The sequence below is a fragment of the Mus caroli genome, chromosome 6, assembly GCF_900094665.2.
Source record: "Mus caroli chromosome 6, CAROLI_EIJ_v1.1, whole genome shotgun sequence".
Taxonomy (NCBI): domain Eukaryota; kingdom Metazoa; phylum Chordata; class Mammalia; order Rodentia; family Muridae; genus Mus; species Mus caroli.
In genome coordinates this window covers 11,141,493-11,163,992 of record NC_034575.1, presented here as the reverse complement: position 1 = coordinate 11,163,992, position 22,500 = coordinate 11,141,493, and the positions used below count along the sequence as shown (strand labels likewise).

At 35.5% G+C, this 22,500-nt stretch overlaps 1 protein-coding gene across 1 annotated transcript in view; it reads right to left on the bottom strand.

The window, feature by feature from the left end:
- Foxp2 (forkhead box P2) overlaps positions 1-22,500 on the bottom strand; it is a 520,673-nt gene that overhangs the window by 7,996 nt on the left and 490,177 nt on the right. Inside the window, exons 16-20 of the mRNA XM_021164323.2 lie at positions 21,820-21,896; positions 21,579-21,680; positions 19,019-19,140; positions 17,840-17,909; positions 16,911-17,074 (exon numbers count right to left, since the gene is read on the bottom strand). Of these exons, the coding sequence (XP_021019982.1) occupies positions 16,911-17,074; positions 17,840-17,909; positions 19,019-19,140; positions 21,579-21,680; positions 21,820-21,896 (535 nt within the window). The remainder of the gene's footprint in view (positions 1-16,910; positions 17,075-17,839; positions 17,910-19,018; positions 19,141-21,578; positions 21,681-21,819; positions 21,897-22,500) is intronic.

Sequence of the window (22,500 nt, the reverse complement as noted above, 5' to 3'; positions counted from 1 at the left end):
TCCCACAAATAAAATCCAAGAAGAGCTTGTCATTGCCATTTAATGAGCCTGGAGTTACTGTGCTTCTACTCTCATATGAGAAGCTGTATCAACTCCAGAGCACGGCACAATTGATGTAAAGCTTTATTGATTGCACTTTTAAATCTTCAAGTTTCTATTGATATTCTTTACAATAAAATACAAAGTAAAACTACTCACTGGTATAATTACTGTCAATAGGACAACTTAAAAATGTATAATTTCTAATATATACATAGAATCAACTTAATAATGTTTACTTGACAAATAAACTTTTTGACCTAATAAAAGATAGCTGAGTTGATCTGTAAATTGGCAATGTGTGTAATTAGGAATATGTGCATCACTGGAGGAAATGGAAGCTCTATTTACACATGGGTGTGCTGTATGCCTGGGCCTCAACTTGATGGCAGAATAGTAAAAGCCTGAAACCATAGAAACATACTGCAAGGATCACTTTAAATACATATACAATTGTTGTGTCTAAGAACATCTACCAACTCAATTCAACTGGTTTTATCTCTTGAACTATATTAGTTTAATTCAAAAAAATGGATGAGCCAACTAGTTATTATGGTACCATGCCCTCGTGTCTAGAACTTTAAGCATTTATTAAATCCAATGTTAATATTCCCCAAGTACTCTCTAAAATATACAAATGAAATGATCTGATGAGATTACTTGTGAAAGTTCACATTCATTTAATGACTTTTATAAAAATGACATTTTGATTTAATAATAGTTATAAGTTGTATTTATAATTTTAGAGTTTCCCAATTCAATCTAGGATTCAGAACATTTTAGTGAATAGCAAGCCCTAAGCACTGAGGATAATTAGAGTAAACTCTTAAGGTTAATATAATAGCTACCTTTTTCCAAATTAGGTCTCATAAATGACCTGTGTATATTCAAAACTTTTAAGTTTAAATAGGCATTATCAGACATTAAGTAACTATCAAAATATATAAACCAGGCATCAAGATACATGCCTGGACTCTCAGCACCTAGGAGGCTAAGGCAGAATAATAGTAAATTCGATGCTAGCCTGGGCTACATAGTGAGATTCTGACTCAGCATCCTGGATGGCATTGTCCTTAAATCCATTTTTCTTATTTGGAGCTTCCTATATACTTAGCTAAGGACCTAGCCTCTTGTGTCTCGGGGTCTCCTCAACAGGCTTGGGATTCTGAGGAGACCCAGAAAGTCCCCTCACTGGCAGCTTTCTGTTCCTCTACTTCCACCATCTCGATTATTTGTGTTTTCTTTGGAGGATTTTATTTAAAGAAAGAACATTATAGAAAATTGTCCAGCTCTCAATAAAGAGGAATGCATTATCAAAACATAAGCAATACATTTTGAAAAAGGATAACTACAAAGTTATATACCTTTGCATCTTTAGAAAAAATTAATACACATGGATGGTTTTCATTAACTCATTGCTTTGTATAAAATACAGAACTGAATTTCGACATGGGTATTGGTAAAAAATAAGAGAGAACACTTGAGTATTTCTAACAACCTATTACCTAACTAACCTATATGCAACAATGTTTCTAAGTAGCAAGTGACATTAAGAACTCAAGTCTTCCTCCTCTTAGTGCTCATCCCATCAGGATGTGCCTCTGCACAGTCAGCTGTACTTCACTAAGCACAGAAAGCCCGGATTTCCCTTCCATAAAGTAGCCTACCTAGAAACAGCCTGTTATTTAAGCACTAAGGCATCTAGAGTTAACTCTCTATATACTTTCTGACCCATCTAAATTATACCAATCTTCTCCTTGACCCCACTAAAGCATTTTTAAAAATTGTTTATGCTGATATTCTAAACCATAAAATCTTTGAATCATAAACTCCATCAAATATGGGGATGCTTTATTTAAAGTTTTCATTTCTCAGGTTGAAAGTATCCTCACGTTTATGATTTGAAGACTTTATATTTTGGTGTATCAACATAAGCAAATAAGAGAAATGGATTTAAGGACGATGTCCTTCAGTATGTTGAGTCAGAATCTCACTATGTAGCCCAGGCTAGCATCAAATACTCTATTATTCGGCCTTAGTCTCTTGGTTGCTGAGATTCCACGCAACACATGCATCTTGATACCAGGTTTATCCATTTTTATAGTTACATAATATATAGAAACACCTATTTAAACTTAAAAAGATTTGAATATACACAGGACATTTATCAGGCATAATTAGGAAAAAGGTAGCTATTATATTAACCTTTAGTGTTTACTCTAATTATCCTCAGTGATTAGGGCTTGCTATTCACTAAAATGTTCTGAATGCTAGATTGAATTGGGAAACTCTAATTGTTCATTTCCTCATTTAGTACTCAAAGTGATGCATACGTTCAACTGTGCGTTGCCTCTCAGTATAGAAGAAATAGAACTCTCTCTCTCTTTCTCTGTCTCTCTCCCTCTGACATACACCCAACCACACACCTACCCCCCGCACGCCCACACACACCTTTTGTGCGTTAGGGTTTATAGAGAATTAGTTTATTCTTGTGGTTGTTAATAATATCTTTCTCTCCTTGCTTCCAACCCAGGGATGCTAAATTTGTTTATGATTAAAATCCATTGAATACTTTTGTTGCATTCATTTTCCACATGTTTTAGTGTACCATGTGTAGCATACTTAAGATTGTTTTAGGGGAACAAAATCTCCTTTCCATTTTAGAAAACCCCATGACAACTTAAGTAAAAATGACCTCGCCTTCTGCTACTCACACCTCACTACAAATCTTCCTCTCATGTGGAGTCATCTGAAGGATTTCAATTACAAGGGAGTCATTCAACACAGTAGATTTCTATGTATTTAGTATTTTGATTAATTTGGGGGTGTAGCATAAGAAACACTGAACAGTTTAGTCACCTAGTTTGTAATCTTCAGTCATGCAGCAATGGCTAAGTACGTAAGAGTATAGTGGGCTCTGGGGACAGAATACTTGGATTTGAAGTTGGGCTCTTTTCCTAATAGGTCAGTGAGGTTACTGTGATCTGACTGTACCCATGTTGATGTTTTAGTCATAGACATGAGATACAAAAATATCTATCTTTTACAATGCTATTACTTATCTTATATACATATACAATACATATGTATAAAATTTCCATATCACAAAGATAACAATATATATGTAAAAATGTGAATATTGTGATTCCATGCCTGGGTCACAAATGGTCAAGAAAACCTTACTTCTTTTTGTGAAGGGAGGTATATTATAAACACAGAAACTGATGGTTAACATGGCATGGAATCTAAAATATATTTTAGTCCTTCTCTCAAAGCAAAATATAATGAGTATCTCAGAAACATCACAACACAAAAACAAACAAACAAAAAAATACCTGTGGCACACATTTCAGATGCCAGTTATAAAACACATAATGATGAGCTACCTTTTCTTAAAAGAATAAGGAAATATAAAAAGTAACACAATTTGTTACTATAATCATTCGAAAGAATGATTAATGAACAAATTTCTGAGCACCACAATGAAAAGCCAGAAAAGCTGAGCTCATGTCTCTGATCATTTTACATCACATGGAAAGCTAATTTCAAAAGAGAGGAGCCAACATCGACATGCACTGCTCAGAGAACTTCTACTTTTATTCTCCTCACTCATCCATCACAGGGCTCATCATGAGCTTGTCATTAAAATCATTAACATACATTCATCGAGTGGTCCAGGCTTGTATTATATTTGCTGTGCACACAAGCTTACTCAGTTCTGGTAGTACACACTGAGCTAAGGAAACCTAGAATAGATTAAGATGCGTATTTTAAGAAATATAGTAATTTTATGTATGTGTGTAGATCATATGCCTATTAGGAACTAAATTTGTTTTTATACTAGAATTTCCTTTATGGTTGTGATCAAATCAAATCCCTTAGATAAAGTCAAATGAAGAGTTTGGAGTTTTAGGATTGTTTTGCACTGTATAAACAGAGTGGAGAACAGTGCGAGGGAGACTGCCAGTTCAGAGCTTTCTAGTACAGCGAGATATGTTGCTGAAAGCATGGGCAAATAACACACTAAAAATGGTGGGAAAGAAGCAACGTAGGCTGTAGGTTATGGAGTGGAAAGTTTTGCATTTCCTGGCTCTTAAATTTATATACATGTGAAAGGCTTCCTTCTGCACTCTATCATGGGCACAGGGAAAGCTCATAACTAAACATGTGATGCTGATGAATTGCATCTCTATACATATATAGATGAATTACATACATATCCATATGTACACATATATACATACACACCTATAATATGCACACACCAACAGACACATACACACACACAGTTTTCAATGTTGTGGGTATGACCTCAGAAGGCTTCAATTTTACTAGAGAAGATGACAGATAATGAAGTTAAAATTTACCACAAGTGTCAGTGACTCCAATGCAAGTGACAACAATTGCCACAATAATATTCACTCATGCTTCCTGGAAACATTACTTATATCTAATTTTCAGTCTGCGTTCCTATGCCATTTTAAGGAACAAGATTTTTAAATGAATGCTTTAAGAAAAGGGCATTCAATTTTGTTCTCTCAAGGAAAAAACAATCATGTTTCTATAGCAGAGTAGAAAAAAAAAAAAAAGGAAACCAGTGTTTGCATTTTAAAAATTAGACTTTAAGTATATTTACTATGTAAGAGATATATTAAAAATAAAATTGAACATTTATGCAATGATAGTATACATATATACACATATATTGTGAAATATTCAAATTATTTTAAACAGATCTCTCTATTCAAATAGTATCTACTAGTTATGGCCACAGCTTTTCCAAATCAATTCTAGTCCATTATCATCAATGACCATCTTTGTCCAGAACATAAGTTCTTAAAAGATGCCTTTTAAGAAGTATGTAGCCTATACTCTTGAGTGTCTTCTTTCCATATTTAAAAAATACCTGTATCTTTATTATGATTTCAGGGATAACCAACTATAAGTCCTGGTACCCAGCTTCTTTCCAATCTTCTATGCCCATGCCTCTCCAGGTGGTCTGGCCAATGCTGTGAGCAAGAGTCCTCAGGATGAGCCATGGTTGAGCCACCTCTCCATTCTTTCCATTCATCAGCCTAAAACTGAACTGAGTATTTACAATTGTGATTGATGTAGGCAAATAACAGCCATGTATCAGTAATTTCCAGAAAACACAATCTAAAAGCTGATTTTACGCTAACCTAAAATTTTAACTCTCTGTACCCACAAAAGCTCTCTTTCTCCCTTTGTTTTCATGTCTGTAATGACCTATATCCTCAGAGGATAGGGACACCCAGACCATGTCATATACATTGTAAATGTCATATTCAGTAGTAGGTGCTCATGTGAGCTTATTTTCTTTTTAAATCAGCTTGACTTATTTGAGAAATCTGCAAAATAGCAGTTGATTTTTATATTCTAGTTAAATGCTCACTGTTACAATCACCCTCTGTAAGTGTGTATTTCCAAACCACAGAGGACAAGTTACAGTAATACACTGACTTTTCGCCTAAAGGAACGTGTTGCTTCTTTTGTTGTGAAAATTATAAGGACCTAAGGCATCAGTGAAGGCAGAAGAAATGTTAATATTTGCCTGCACCCTGAAGCACAGTCACATTACAAGAGGAAAGTTTATCTCTTTAGATTGTGGTCACACAGCCTAATCCCTAGAGGGATGTAAATTTTATTCACTATACCCTTGCTCAAGACTAAGTTAATGGTCCTATAAATTCTTCCTGGTTTTCTTCTTTTTTCTTTTTTGGTTTTTTGAGACAGGGTTTCTCTCTATAGCCCTGGCTGTCCTGGAACTCACTTTGTAGACCAGGCTGGCCTTGAACTCATAAATCTGCCTGCTTCTGCCTCCCGAGTGCTGGGATTAAAGGCATGCGCCACCACGCCCGGTTTCCTGGTTTTTTTTTTTTTTGAATGAGAAAGGCCTATGAGTAAGGTTTCTTAAGCTGAAATATTTAAACAAATTCTAAGTAAATGGAGGGCAGAGTAGAATCTTAGAGGTGCTTTCGCATTTGGATGATATCAGTGTTATCAAGTATTCAGTATGACTTGGATGAGTCTGCATTGTCATAATTAGTTATCTGTCATCATTGTTTGTGAGAGACTCAGTGATACAGTGTGAACCCAATCAAACCATGAAACCTGGTATGGGAAGTCAGTAGGGTAAGGCTTGCTCCTGAATGTGTAAAATATGAGATCAATCCACAATACCACATACAATCATTTCAGACAATCAATCGATCAATCAATCAATCAATCAGTCTGTCTGGTTCTTTATATGTAATGTGAATGTATGTGTATATGTACCATATGAAGCTAATGTTGAAACTTGAAGTCTTAACATATATGATATATATCAATAAATATTGTGAAGAAAAATACAAATTATGACCCATATCTATAATACAGAATATTTCAGTAAAAATTAGATACGTGATGTATCTGACCAAATGTTACAAAAGACTGCAAATGTTTGTGTGCTTTCATTTGCTTATTGTAGGTTATTTCGTTGTAAGCTTTACCCATATGCTCTAGTTATTTGAGAAGAATATCTCCTAAAAGAAAGGTATAACATGCTCTGTTTCCATAATTGTGTAGTTATTATAAAACCCCACACTTCAGGTAATATTTGAAAGTACAACCTGAAGCTACATTAGGTCTTTATTTTTACTAAATGGAACTTGAATACTTTTCCACAAGTGGGACATAAAACTCCAAATGAAATGTTTACAGTCATAAAACTCATCCCTGCCCATTCTTCACAGCTGTGTCCTAGTTGGTGAATAATATTTAAAGATATGAGAATAAATTCAGTACAGACACATGGTGTACATTAATTCCATAGGTTTTGCTTATTTCATAAAATAACATCACAAACTTTCTAGTTAACAGAAAACTCAAGAGCCAGATGGGAGTTTCTCTTAAATAACTACATTTTTTTCCTCTGTATAGTACAGGCTGTTAAATGAATAACCACTGATATCTAGGTTACTAAGAAAAACAACATATACAATTTGTAATCTGTCTATTTCGTGTTTGTTTAAATACATTTCCTTCCAACTAGCTCTATTTGTCAATAACAAAACCCTCTTACTTTCAATGTGAATGTTTTGAATATATAACATTATAACATACAAATACAGATTTCTTTAAGATAAATTTAATTTCATGAGAACAATTGTTTATATTGCTTTTTTTTCAATAGATAATTTCTATTGAATTGATTGTAAATGTGCAAAAATTGCAAGTTTAGTAATCTCCATTTATATATTCTGTTTGAAGTGAGAATGCCTTTTCAGAAAATTGACACTTTCTTCTTGAGGAAATGGAAATTATCTACTATCTTCTGGAAGTATACTGATTAAATAAAGTTAAAAATTCAAATAAAATATTTACTCTTTTATAAAAGAGAGGAAACCATTTGGTTAATTCTTATGAAATGAGAGCTGCTCAGGCTAATATCAGTAAACTTACATTTCTATCCATAGAAAATTTATGGCACTTTATGTAAGATTTTATCCTTTCAAAGGATAATCCAGACTGTATCAGGATCAAGTAAACTATTATAGTATAAGCTTAATGTTTCAATGCAGATGGTGAATGACAATATTATTACAACAACCAGGAATAAAGTTCTCAAATCTTTATTAATATATTCCACTCCTGCAACTTATTTCCTTACTATACTGCTTATTATTTTTGTAGATTTAGCTATCACCCAATATTAAAATTTTTAGTGTTGATTAGATTAATCATTATTGTGATATAACTAAGTTGCATATAACTACTACCTCTAGGCCAAAACATACCAGTCTTACTGAAATAGAATTCCTTCTTCTTTCCTCTTGATGAAGATGAAAATGTTCCTTCTTGAAAGAAATGTGTGACAGAAAAGTGACTAAAGTTGGAGTGAACCAGTTTTCCTCCATGCCATATATACCTACAGATGGCATCTTTGCCAGAATATAAGTACAGATATCCTACTAACTCTCAACATCTGCTGAACATAAGCGAGTAAACTATCTTTAAATTCAAAGCTGGGGTCTAATTTTAATACTAGCATATTTAATAAACCATTTTTTTCTTTTAACAACGTACGCATTGTAGTATTTGATTGCAAAGTACTGTTATTTTCAGATAATGATTATGTTTCCCCTCTAAGACATATATCAATTATTAATGATGTAGTTTATAATTCTAGTCTAAATCTCAAATAAACCTGACCTCAAGATGTGCCTACAAATTCCATTACAGTCAAGAGAATTCTAACAACAACAACAACAACAACAACAACAACAACAACAACAACAACAAAGCTGGCTTAAAGATATAAAACAGAAATTTGCAATCATAAGCATATGTCTCAAAATTTCTATAAGACTTCCTGATTTTACCTGAAGCACCATATTGAAATATATTCAAATTTATGGAACACTGTTTAAAGAAATTGGATTATGCATTATTTTGACGCTTAGTGCGAAGTCATTTTATATAGTTTTTCTTTCTGTGACATCTATTAAGAAGATATACTCACCAGAATCAAGATTTGCTAGATATTTGAATTCTTTAAACTTAGTGACAATAATAGATATGATTTTGTCTAATATGAAATTATTTTGACCATTGATAATTACAAATAATTGCACCCAATCTTTGAATTCAGTTAATGCCTGTGGATATACACAAGTATATCCTGTGTCCCTTTTATGTATGGTCTTCACAGACTTTCAACCATAGTCTAAGGAGTCTTCCATTTCCCATGTGTCATTGAGAGAAATAAAGCTTAGCTCAGATCCTAACATTTAGCATCTAGTGCTGCCTTGCTTCTGTCCCAACTCAACTGGAGCCACGTCTCCAACATCTGTTTGGTTTTATTCCTTGGACTGAGCTTTAGTCTGCAACAGCAGTATGCATGGGTTTATGGGACCTATATACCAGTTCCTATTTAATTTAACTGGACATCTTGGATTCTGACTTCTTAAAGGTCTCAACCTCACAGTCTTATAGTTGGACACAGGGCTCTGATTGCCACACTGATAGGTGGATTTTTGTTTGCCTGGACTGTTTATTTTTCCCACTGCCAGTCTGCCCAAGTGAAATGGTCTCCCTCTCAGTTGCCTCTTAGTAAAGCTGGTGCCTAGCATATCTTTGTAGGCACTTGATTTCCAGCTGGACTTCACATGGTTTGTGTTATGAGGTCTATCTATCCTTTGAGACTGGCTGCTCTGGTGGACCTAAACCCTTGCTAAGACTAAATCACTGAATTGACTCAAACTTCAGTTGTCACCTGATCATGAATACTATGTACAAACCATGAGAATGGAATAGAAAATTTAAACAATGTTGACCTTTTGTGGTGAACCTAGTGCATCCTGTATTTCTCTGATTTGGTAGTTAACAAAAGGATTATGGCTTTTATGTTGCAATATAAACTTATGAGCAGTAAGAGGATAAAAAGAGCGTAACACTTAATGGCCTATTCTTTTTGTCTTTTAAATGTTTAGTTGTTACTCCAAAGCTGAATATCAATCGAAGAAATATTCATCTCCACTAATGATGTTAAATTATTTGATTAATTGTTGCTTATACATTATACTAATGCCTGCCTGCCTATCTATCTATCTATCTATCTATCTATCTATCTATCTATCTATCTATCTATCTATCTATAGTTAATTCTATCCTAATGATATCTACTGCTTATGGAACACAGTATAGGGATGCTTTCAATTGATTTTATTCACATTGAAATATTATTAATAATTTACAGAAATGGTTAATTTTAATCTGTTTCAAAGGAGTCAAATATTTCCACTTCCTAATTCTTTTGTAAAAGCTAAATTTAAGATTTTGGGGGACATGGATAAGTAGATTCTTTACTTTTTTTTGTTGTCTAGACATATGAAAAAGATAATATCTAAGCAATATTTGTTCTTTAACCATTTAGAGAAGGATTCTTTGACTCTTAGAGACAGAAAATTTCTATGGCTCTCCAGAGAAAAAGGAGATGTTATCTTCTAACAAATATCTTCTTTAGATATGAAACAGAATCAGTAAGCTACAGTACTGTCAGCTAAAGTTGACTGACACACTTTGCCTAAATTGTGGGATTTCACACCATGGATGTCAGATAGCATCTGTAAAGTTCTATAAAAACCTTCAAAACTCAATAGGAACCCACAAATTTCCACAATTGGCACGCTGGGGATATCACACATTTTAGCAGAAGATACTGTACCTCTGGTAGGATCTTTTTATTAAGAGGAACTAGAATGAGTTGTAAGTACCACATACAGGGCCTGGAATAATGTCAAAAAGAACAGGAGCTACTGATCCATCCTTGCAGCTCTTGACAAAGGAAATGAGATGATAAAGAGCTAGCATCGTCATGAGCGCTGCACAATCATTTTGGAAGGAGATCTCAAAGCTAACTAGCAAAGTTAATGAAAAAGTTTAGACATTAAATAAAGATGGAATTAAATCAGAACAAAAATTACAAGAGGCCATGAAAGGTTAGGGGCTAAAAATTAAAGATGCCAGGAACAGTGCTAATGAGAACATCTGTGACAATGCAAGGGGAGCCAAGAAGGACCTTTTAGTTCAGAACATCATAATGTAACACAAAGGCCCCAAATAGCAGAAAATAATACTGCTTTCACAGGAGTGAAAACAATGAGAGAGCACACCACTGGCTCAGATTATCAGTCGCTTTTAACCGTTTTCCTCAAATGAAGAGCCACACCACTTTCAAATGCCTTTGTCCAGAGTGAGCTCTAACACCTGTGGGAATTTTTTATAAAATATCACCAATGAAAGGAGTAGGATCTGTGAAACTAACATGTGCCTTCAGATGGTAGTTTAAACTTTAAGGAAAGGAGTAAGAATGGGAGGAGGGACAAAGGAAATGTTACATATTCCAATATCGTGCTTTGTGTTGACTCATGGTGTAGAGACTCAACACCATATCAGAAAATGGACACATGGTGAACCCTTTTAGCTATCTTTGTGGTAAACTGTTACCCATACATGAGGCTTCTTGAAGCTCTTCAGGAGCCAAAGATTCTACCAAAATGGGAAAGATATATGTGATTCAGGAATTTTGGAGGTACATAGAATACACACTGGTCACAGAGGTAAATATAACCTCACTGCAATCTTCTACCAACACATACTGCTTTTATACAACATATGTATCTTTACTCCTAAGGTTTGCATTCTAAAGATACAAGCAATATGTTTTATAAGGCAGCATATTAGTGTTCATTATAGTATATCATTAACTCTCCGACTTCGGGCATTTTCTCCCATAAGAGGAGGAAAATGATGATCATTTGTAATCAAGGCCAAATATTTAGCAAGAAGCACTTTTAAATGGCAGGAAAATAGGGGTTTTCAGAAGTAACATGTAAGAAACTCACCAGTAGGAAGCAGTAATCTGAAAGAGAGCCCCACAAAAATGGATAACTTGTGCCTCAATAACAAGCCAGCTTTAGGAAGAACATTCACTTGGATCTTTTGGAATAGGAGTGGAAAATATAAAAATGAGGATCTCATTTAAGATTGCACAAGAGAAGGTGAATCTGAGCCAATCCATTGAGAATGGGAAGCAATACTGGCTTAATAGAGAAGAAACAGTGGGTCTGTGCTAATTAATGTGATTTCATCATTAAGCCCCAATATTTGCCACAGCGTGGATAAAGAAAGCCTTAGGACTAATTTTATTGGTATGGGTTCAACTTTCAATTCTGATTCAAATATTTTTTTCTCCTTTATAGCTAACAAATATGAGAAGACAGTAGGTTGGAATTATTCCTGCATAAACACAGCATCAATCTAACTGAAGGGCTGAGGAGACAGATCAGTTGGTCAAGTATTGAGTGTACAAGAATGATCATCTGAGTTAAGATCTCAAACAGCTTAGTACACATAACGAGCAATATTAGAGCTAATTACTGGTCTAAGTGTTTGGTTTTCCTTTTGCAGTGATCTAGCCAAATCATGGATGTTATCGCTGTAGGTATTACTTTGTAAAGCTAAGCTGTTTCCAATGAACTGGCCATTATGACTAAAATGTACTATACATTCTTAAGAAACTTGGTGTTAACTTGGAGATAACTGCAGAATGAACATGCATGTCCCAGTGCACCCAGGTGACACAGTATTAGTTCAAGGAGTGGTATGAAGAACCAGGCTTTTGGAAGCAAGAAGCTGAAGTTTGACTCTGACAAAAAACTTAATCACTAAAGCCTCTTGGGCAATAGGATCATTATGATAAGGAGAGGTGGATTTATGTAAGAAAAACCTGGCACAAGGTAAAGAAAGAACAGACAAACAGTTTCAAATAAACTAACTAAATGAATTTTTGGGAGGAAAAGTTTTGCTTTACAAAAATAAAATTTTGTAGTGGGGCAGTGGTGGCAAACACCTTTAATCCCAGCACTTAGGAGGCAAAGGCTTTCTGACTTTGAGGCCAGCCTGGTCTACAAAGTGAGTTCCAGGACAGCCAGGACTATACAGAGAAACCCTGTCTCAAAAATAAATAAATAAATAAATAAATAAATAAATAAATAAATAAATAAATAAAATAAAATAAAATAAAATAAAATAAAATAAAATTTTGTAATGGAAGGAGAGTTAGAAAAGAAGAGTGGAAATGAAGGGGTTGGTTCTGATGTTAAACTCTTGTTTCCCAGTTGGTTCTTGATCCATCAATAAACACACCAGTGACCAATGACTGAGGATGGGGTGGGACACTTGGAGTTGCTAGGGAGAACTCAGGCAGAATCCGGAGAGTAGTCAAGAAGAAACCCCAGTAGCTGCAGGAGAAAAAACTAACCAGCCATTTGAGTTTTTGGTTTTGAGTGTCCAAAGGCCACTCTATCCTATTATACCTGGTATGGGTGGGGAGGTTTAGCAATGCCCAGTGGAATATATGGGGAAACTTGGCATCTTCAACCAGCCCACATCTGTCCCTTTATTGTAATGATGCATATCTCTACCATCCTCAAATACACATTCACATTCGACCACATCACTATTATGGAACTGAATAAAAATCTAAACAAACTAAGCATGTCTGGTGTTTTTATCACCCCTAGAATCTGAGGACATTTCATATCTTAGACTCTACAACTAAAATTATGAAGTCATCACTTTTCCTTTCTATCTTGCCTTCTTCTTTGCACTGGTTTTACTGTAGCCATGAGTTTGTCTTGGTTTCTTCTTACAGTACAGTTGGATGCCCTTTTCCATCTATATTTTAAAACACTTATTGGATTAATTCACTTTTTCCATGCCTTAAAGCAGATACTGTAGATACTAGAGCCTACAAAAATTAGTCTTCTGCATCCAGGTCTCTTAACTGTAAAGCATCTTGACATTTTTGTCATTGTGACATAGTACAAGTGGTGTGTGTTTGGGGAGCTTGCTTCTTAAAGCAGAACACCAACTATGGTATCAACTTTGGTATCAAAGTCAAACCAATAATCCTGAATAAGCTCCCTACTGATGAACAAGCTCCACGGCCTGCTACTTACTCACTTAGGGGATGGCCTCATCTTCATCTATTCTAAACTCTGTAGTTACTTGCATGTTCTAAGTCCTGTCTAACCTAATTCTCCTTATTTTGAGGCACATGAGCTACTAATACTGGGTTGGTATTATTCTCTCTGCTAGAGTTGCTCCCTGCAAACAACTTCAGTTTATATTTTCTTATGCTTCTAATCCTTATCTCACTGAGTATGAGTACTGAGCTCCATACAATAAATTCCTCTGTTACACTGCCTCTTTTTTAATGGGATGCTTACTTCCTGGATTATAAGAGAGGAAGGGGTAAAAGGATAAAAAGATAGTTTTGCCAGACTGTATAAACTTTTGAAGAGGACAGAAAGTACTAAAATTGAAAAATGCATTTTGTATTGAATTTATTCTCACTTAAGTTGGCAATGAGGTATTGTAATTTTAATCCAAGGTCCTATCAATCTGTACCTAGGTGAGTATATAACGCAAGAAGCACCATTATGTTCCAGGCACTCCCTTTTTTTTTTTTTGCATAAATCTGAAGTAGTAGGTATTATAGAAGAAAATAGAAAGAAAAAGAAACCAAGGAAAGAATACTTGTCACTCCTATTGGGTACTGAATGATGAATCTGGTGCTATGTTACTGACAATCTAACACATTTGGGCTGAGATCTCTCTCTCTCATATTAATATCAATATAGCTAACCCATTCAAAACAACACGTGGCATGAATTCACATAAGAACCCCCAAAATACTACATACTCTTTCATAAGATAGGATTTTCATTTTTATTCAATCCCCAAATTTTCCCAACTATATTCAGCTAGAGGCAAACAATTTTAATTGATGGATCCATGCCTATAATTTCACTTTGCTTTGCTTCATAACAATCATAAGATCCTTATAATTCCTTACAAACAAGCATCTTAGAATTATAAAGCTGAGGATGCAGAATTCTAAGGTGATGTCTACTAATATCTGAACAATCTGCAAGAAGTTAATGGAGCAGCACAAAGAGATGGGAAGTATTAGTGTTGACTCAATATTTTGCAGGATAATTACAAACTTGATTTTCATTTATATTACTCAGGAAAAAGACAAGATATGGGGTACTCCTAATTTTTATCTTTTTCTGAAATCTATTTCCTACAAGGAAAGGGAGGCTTTTCTTTTGTCTATGGAAAATAAATACAGGTACTTGTGTGTGTGTGTGTGTGTGTGTGTGTGTGTGTGTGTTGCTTCATGTCAGTATAACACACATAATGGATTAACTGAACGTTTTATTATATAAATTGATAATGGCACTATATCAGACACTAAATATATTTTAATGTTGTTTTTTGCATACTACTATTTCTTTTAGATATTTCATTCATAAACTTTAAATTAACGATAAACTGAATGATCAGAACCACCAACCGTCAAGTGAAAAATGCTATGAGCCTAACAAAGCCATTATTTAGTCCAATTATTATTTCAGGTTCCAAAATACAATGTTTAATAAACTATTTTATTAACTCATTAATTTTTTATTTTAATAGTCTGAGCACTGGACAATTAAACTTGTGAAAATGACTTCCTTCTGCATCTTCTTGCGTATGGTTTGCACTGGTCTCTATATAGCACATAGGAGCAAGAGAAGAGTAAACCACAGTTCACATACTGCTTTTACGAATGCCTTTCATATGGCTCCCCTTTTTAAATGGCAAAAAACCAGGATCTAACTCTTGTTGGGTGTTTAAAGATGAATTATTTTAGCATTTGCACAGGGAGTGAGCATTAGCACAGTCAGGAGGGCAACTGAAAGGAAAAGCCCCCAGCTACTGCTCTATGGCTGGCAGGCTGATGGGGCAGATGTAAAACCCTGTCTGATTGCTCTTTTTCCTTACTTAGAGAGCTGTTAGTCTAGAGAGCATATATTTATGTTCTTTTTACTTGGAGTTTTATCACTTCTTTTGTATTATTTAATACAACTAAAGACTCTTCCAAAAGACAGATTTCTCCATTCTGGAAAAGTAATGGCTTGGAATCTGAAGAAACACGTTAATGACTGCAGTGTGTTTTTGCAAAGATGATAGCCTGAAAGTGCCAAACGTGGATGAGGTGTACGATCTCAAAGATGGCCATATGTCAAACAGAGGAAGGTATTTTTAAAATCAACAAAGCAGTAACTTGTGAATGGTCAAATGAAAACGGGCAGATAGCAGAGTTATCTATCTCTCTCAGGCCTTTGACTAAACTCTCAGGGAGGGGGAGGGAGAGTTCAGGGTGGTAGCATATGCCTAGACTTGAGGAAGCACCTGGGAAGCTGAGGCAGGAGAACTTACTAGAGTCTGAGTCTGTGTTGCAATGATGAGACATTCTCAGATGCAAAACAGAAGGCCAAATTGCATCACAAAGAATAAAATACAAAAACTGAAGACAAGGAGCAATCTTCTGTAGATATGTGAAGTTACGCAGCTTGCAGACTAAGTCAGGGAAGAATAGCATCTGAATGCCATCCTAACTGCTAAAAAGCACACACTCCAGTTATTTCTCCAGGAATTCTCATTCCTCCCACGGTCAGTACTCTTTAGTAAACAAGAAACTGAGATGCCTGACACAACTGAATAAGACCTGGCATTTTCGAAGTGTCATACACTTTTCTGAAATCCACAATACATCAATTTTTAATACTCCTACTCTCGGCTCCATTAAAAAGATGGTAGGGGAAAGATTTTAGAGTAATTAATGATATAGTTAGCTGCTAAATATTAATAGGAATCGTAGTCTTGCATAAAATATAACATATAAACCTTGCCAATACAGACGCACCAGTAATTAAACTTGAATATGTAATTACACTGATTTATAAGACAGGCAAAAAGTTACACCTTACCAGCTTCTGTGTAAACTGTGGGTAACAGTTAAACTTTGCATTTTACGGTTTATAAAAATGGGCAATATCTTGACTACAGTTCATAAATGGTTTAGAGTCCTGTAACAGTAGTAAAAATTATGACAACTTACCCTAGCATGAGTATTCTTATCACACCATACAAACCAAACTGTGGTAATGCCTTATAAGACGGAGATTCATCAGAGACAGTACTTAATGCCCAAGAGGACTTTAGTAGTACTAAGAATTTGTAGAAGCATGCTACTATATGGCATATACTAGCTATATGGCACTTGGGATAATCTCTAATATTAACAACAATTTAGGTATACTTTACATATTATGGGCATAGTATAATCCCACTCCACTTAAACATGTATGTTTTTACTTAAACCCCATGATAAACTCCAAGGAAAAGAAATTAAAATCAGAAGCATAAGGATATATTTTCATCCCTTTCGGGAATTTGTTAACCACACTTACATGTGTGGCTGAGGTGAGCAACCCGGACTGCTGTTCCCATTGCTGTCGATGTGGTCCAGGGAACCATTGAGGTCTTCGTGGACGGCCTGCAGGAGGCCACTGGAGGCGTTATTGATCAGTCCAGGGTTACTTAGCAAAGGCAAGCTGCTCTCTGCCAAGGCAGCCTAGTGGGATGGACAAGGAGCAAGACAGCTTTTAACATGCCCACCCTTTAAAGTCATTGCAACCTCACACATCTCCTTTTACAGGATGCACATTGCATCGTAGATATTTTAGAAGTACATAAATAAAATGTATGGAAAGACCAAAATTCCTAACTGGCCACTTGCAGGCGAGAGAGCAAGGGCAATAGCATGATGTGAGCATATAAACAATAGCTCCCACAGCAAACTTTCCCCCTGTTAACCTTTCGCATAATGAAATGTTGAATCCTCACATGTTCAGAAATATTCCAGGATAATATAAGCAGTTGCTGTGCTTTTTAAAAAATGACCAGAACTTAACTCAAAATAAAGAAGTCCTGACATTTGCCTCCTCTGCATAAAAATTATATATTATAATTAAACTTTAAAGTTTTTGCCACAAGCACCATGTTCCCCAACACTATGATGTGAAATCATTTATGACAGCCTGGATAAATATTAATGCATAGCCACATGCATTTGCAAATGCTTCTATCAATCTAGCATTTGCAGGAAAACCGAGTGTTCCAGATTTTGCCACAGGGTGTCCTTCTTGCTTCTTCACATCAAAAGTAGCGTGAATGAGAATCAGTGCTTTCCACGGTACTAGGTACTACAACTTCCTTGGACGAGACACCAACTATTAAGAACAATCATAATCTCGCCTAAATAACAATCATGCAGAACAGCAAAGTGCCCAAACACCCAAACAGGGCAGGAATGGAAATGTGCATCTAATGATTTTACCTGCAGACTGGCATTTAGAGCTGCTCCATAGCCCAAACTTGTAGGTATATTTTTTACTAAAGTTGGACTTCTGGAAGGAAAAAAAAATTACATAAGACTTATAAATTAAAATTTGAAAGGTGTGGATATAAAAAACAAACTTTCTACATACTTTATGTAGCAACTTGGTTTATGAATTAAAACAAACGAAACAAAATCAAACAAAAAGACTTTAGACTATGGTGGGTGTGGCAGTAACTCAGGACATAACCTGGAAGACATATTTTTGCCTTCCTGAGGTTTTTATTTCCAAGAACAACTAAAGATCATATAAAAACTTAAAAATGTAAATACACAAACAATTACCAATTTGATGTAATCAGGAAATAATTAATGGTTAATTTCTTGAACACCATGAATTAACATAACAAATTACCATAGTTAATTAAATGACAACATAATGGATTAACTATTTCTGGAATGTAAAAATTAGCAAATACTTGACTATAGAAAGCAGAGCTCAAGGGCCAGGAGGAGACAGCATGCATTAAAAGCAAAACATAAGGCAGGGGTGGCTTTGGGGAGTGGGTAAATGCTACAAAGTGTTAATTAGGCGCAAAATAAGTTCTATTGTATTTCTGGCTTAGCTTGGGTTGTTTTTCTCTCTGTGAAAAAAAAAAAATCATACTTTCCATGTAGTAACTACTTCAAACTAGTGGGTCTTGAGCATCCCAATGGCATTATAGAGAAAACTGTGTTGCCTGAAAATAAAATCGCAATATTCATCTCGAAAAAAAAAATAAAAATAAAAGCCATAGTAAATAAAAATCCTGTATTTTTAAATGAAGTTTTTCGTGAGTACCAGTCCAAGCACCATCAGCTTTATTTAAAAACAGTCTTTTGTCCTATGTGTTACATCAGGCAGATGACCCCCACTAGAAAGTATGCACCATTCTGAATTGATGTTTTTGTTATAAGGTAAAAAAACAGAATTGCTGAAAACAGTAAGCAAAGTACTTTTGTGGCAAATCATTGGTTGGATAATGATTTCTACATGTATGCCTAAATTCAAAAGGCAGCTCACAGCCAAGAATGTGAGCATGCCTTTAGCTGACGCTTTCTCTACCCCACCCCCAGCCACAAGCACTCACTCTTTCAGTGGATGCAGGATACAGGATTACAAAACTGTCACACACATACCCTGTTATCTTTTGTGACCTTCGCTTCTGGTATTCGACTTCGTCCACAGTCCACACTGCTCCTTTAACATTTTCTACTCGAACAAAACATTTGTGCAGGCTAAGATTATGACGCACTGCATTCTAAATCAGACGGTAAAGAGCCAAGAGGAGCAAGAAGAATATTGTTTAATAAGGCAGCCCAACACAGTGCTTTATTGATCTTACTTGATCAGAGGGAAAAATTCTAACATGCTTAAGCAGGAAAATCAAAATATGGCATGATATTACAAACCCCCAACTTACAAATGACTGGAATCTGCAGTTTGAACTTGGTGATAAGGGAGACTTCCAAGCTATTTTAATAATAGCTGTGTCAAAACCTTTCTTTCATTGAACTGGTCTAAATTGCAATATCTGTACAAATTACAGTATCTTTGAAAATGCCAGAACAATTAGGTCAGCTCTGTTGTGTCCCTGATCAAGCACTCAGGGATGGTTGAAATGTCCAGAGGAACCAGTCCTGCTTGAGGTATTAAAATGCTAAAAAGGCTACACTGACAAGTGTTAATTTTGCACAAAGCTTTATGCAAATAAGCTCAAAGGCATTCTTTTCATCCCTATAATAATGAAATGACAGAGTTTGTTTATTCTGTATTATTAGATGACATATGCAAGTTACAGAGCACTGTTCTGCCTGCACAATAAGACACACTTAGACTTTTTTTTTTTAAATTCCCAATAAAGTTTTTGTAAATGTTAAACTCAATTGAAAGTCAGGGCTAGAACCCGGGAGTACCTTTTTCTTCCCATAATGATTATGCAAACAGATGTTGTTGGCAGCTCTGTATTAGAGTAATTACTCAAAATTAACATTTTTAAATCGAATTAAGTCATTCCCAAAATTTTAACCATAATAAATATACAGTAGACAACATAATTTACCTTCAATACTTTCTATAATTCAAATTATGAACCTAAGCAAATATTTCTTGCTGTCAAGGTACATTGGCATATAGCTATCAAGTACTCAGAAAATGACCTAATTCTTATTTCAAGAATATAAAACAAAGTAATTTTGATGAAGATTTCTTTCTATTTGCACAAAGACAAGCTTCTGGCTTGCTCTAAGAGAAGAATTCTTTAAAAAAAAAAAAAAGAAAGAAAGAAAGAAAAGAAAAAAAAGGCATAAGCAGGATCTAGCATCTGACCTGAAATCCAAGGATTTGATTGATCTTAATGCCCATGGCTCTGAATATGATAATTTTAATATTAATGAGCAAATGAGCAGTTTTATTATGCATGCGATATAGTTAGAACTAATAAGCTGTTCAGAATGAGTTTTGCTGGATCCCCGAGCTGTGGAGATGAGACCAAGCTAAGATATTAAATCACCTTTCATTTCTTTTAAAATTTCTTTCAGTAAATCAACTGACAGAACATTCCTTACATTCTCTAATGAGTAACAAAAGAAAATGTAAACCTTCGACATAAATACGGTAACTGAAAAAATACTCTGAAACATATATCCTGCGGATTATCCCTGACACGCTCATCATATAAAACACACACTAAGTAACCGCATAAATAAAACAATTACATTCATTTACAGCACCGAGGACTGTAGGAACTAATAACACCTAAACATTTTGTAAATTAAAAGCATTCTGAGCCTTGCACCCATAGATCTGCAATCGCCCGCCAGATTAATTTGCATTTTAAATCCAAATTAATTCACTTTAGCATATCTCAGAGTGTAACATTCTTAGTATGCCGATGAGTGCTCCAGAGCTTCTATTCTTCTCAGCTACAAACATTTTCCCCTTTTGTACCAAATGGCTTGTGGCTAATTGATGTTTCTGACTGCTTTTTGAAATGAAAATAAAACAGTTCACTTAGTCTGTGCTGAGTGCCCTTATCTTTCCAGACGTTGCTCATTTCCAAAAATAGATGCACAGAGCTAACATTTTTTTTTTTTTTTTTTTTAGCTCCTTGTAAGATCCAGACAATGAAGTTGTTTGGACAGGGGTATAGATGAACCCTTTTGTCTAAGTAAATAAACTGCATTTATGTTCTGACAGGATAATATTCACTTTACTTTCTTTTAGTTCCAGCTGAGTAGCCAGGGCCCTCACTCCCGTGGCAGCTTCAGTCTGGATGATGAGGTATGATGTGTACAAAAGGAGCAGACCGGGACAAAACCTACAGCCTCCATTTGTTGCACAAGCCAAACAGACATTTTTCAAACTAATTAGCCAATAATATGCAAGAGAAAAAGTAATATCGTGCGCCTAACAAAGGTGTTGATGATTGAGAGCTCACGCTGTAATTAGTGTGTCAGGGCCTCGTTTCTCTGCCAAGCCTCTGCTATTAATTGCACCAAATTAGAAAACTATATCAGAGGCAAAATTATTCTTTCACTTGTCATTTTGAGAGAGGGAACTCATTCCATTCAAGAGGCAGGTTAAAAAGAGGGGAAGCGGATACTAATCTGCTTGTGTCATGTAAATAAATGCTCCTGGTGCTATCTGGAAAGAACTGTGCTGGGTATCAGACCGGCTGCAGGAGGACTTTGGCGTTACCTTCCAAGTGGCGGCATTCCGCCTGAAGTAAGCGAATGTCCGTGTAAACCAACTGTAAATTTCATTAAGTGTTAACTGCCTGTCAGATGACTCCATGATAGCCTGGAATGAGACAAGATACACAGTGACAGAGAATAATGGTTTACTAAGCAGGCTGGATGACGCTTCCCCATCCAAGCCTTCCTTTAAGCATTAATGAATTTTAATTTAATCAGCCCAAGCTAATTTTCCCTCTACTTACCTGCCTTATGAGTGTTGCATAAGTGAAGGGAGGTCTAACATCTGCGTTTTTATAAAATTCGTAGTTTGGGGCAATCTCTATAAAAATAAATAATTAGAAAAAAGACCTGTTAATTCTGCTAATAGCAAAGGGAAACAGAATCAATTTTTCATACTTTTCCTTAGTATTGGTAAAGTGATTTGGTGAGAAACCACTGGCCGTGAGGACACAGAGCATGACAGTGGAATTGAATTATATAAAAGAGGCCATTTCTGACGCACAGTGCAAATGAGGCATCCCCTAGATGTTCACAGTACTTCCGGAGCAGTGTGACCAGCTGGCCTGAGGATTTTTTGTTCCCCCTACCAGCCAGGTCCTCTTTTAAGCGGGTGGTTTAGGCATGTTCTTACATGGACTTTTGCCCCTTGCCGTAACCTTTACTTCGCTCCTCTAATACTTCTTAATGTAGAACAGGATCAACTCTTGACATCTGCATCTGCCGCCATCTAACAAAGGAGGAGCTAAGCCCCTCCCAACCCCCATGTTGAAAATAACTTCACTTTTTGTAAAAAAGAGGGCTCTGGGATCCAGTTATGGGGCGTGACTGTTATTATCCAGATGCCCCAAGGTAGTTTGCTTCAATGGAAAAGAGGGCAAAAGGGGAAGAGATGAGAGAAGATGACTTTTTACACACGTGACATT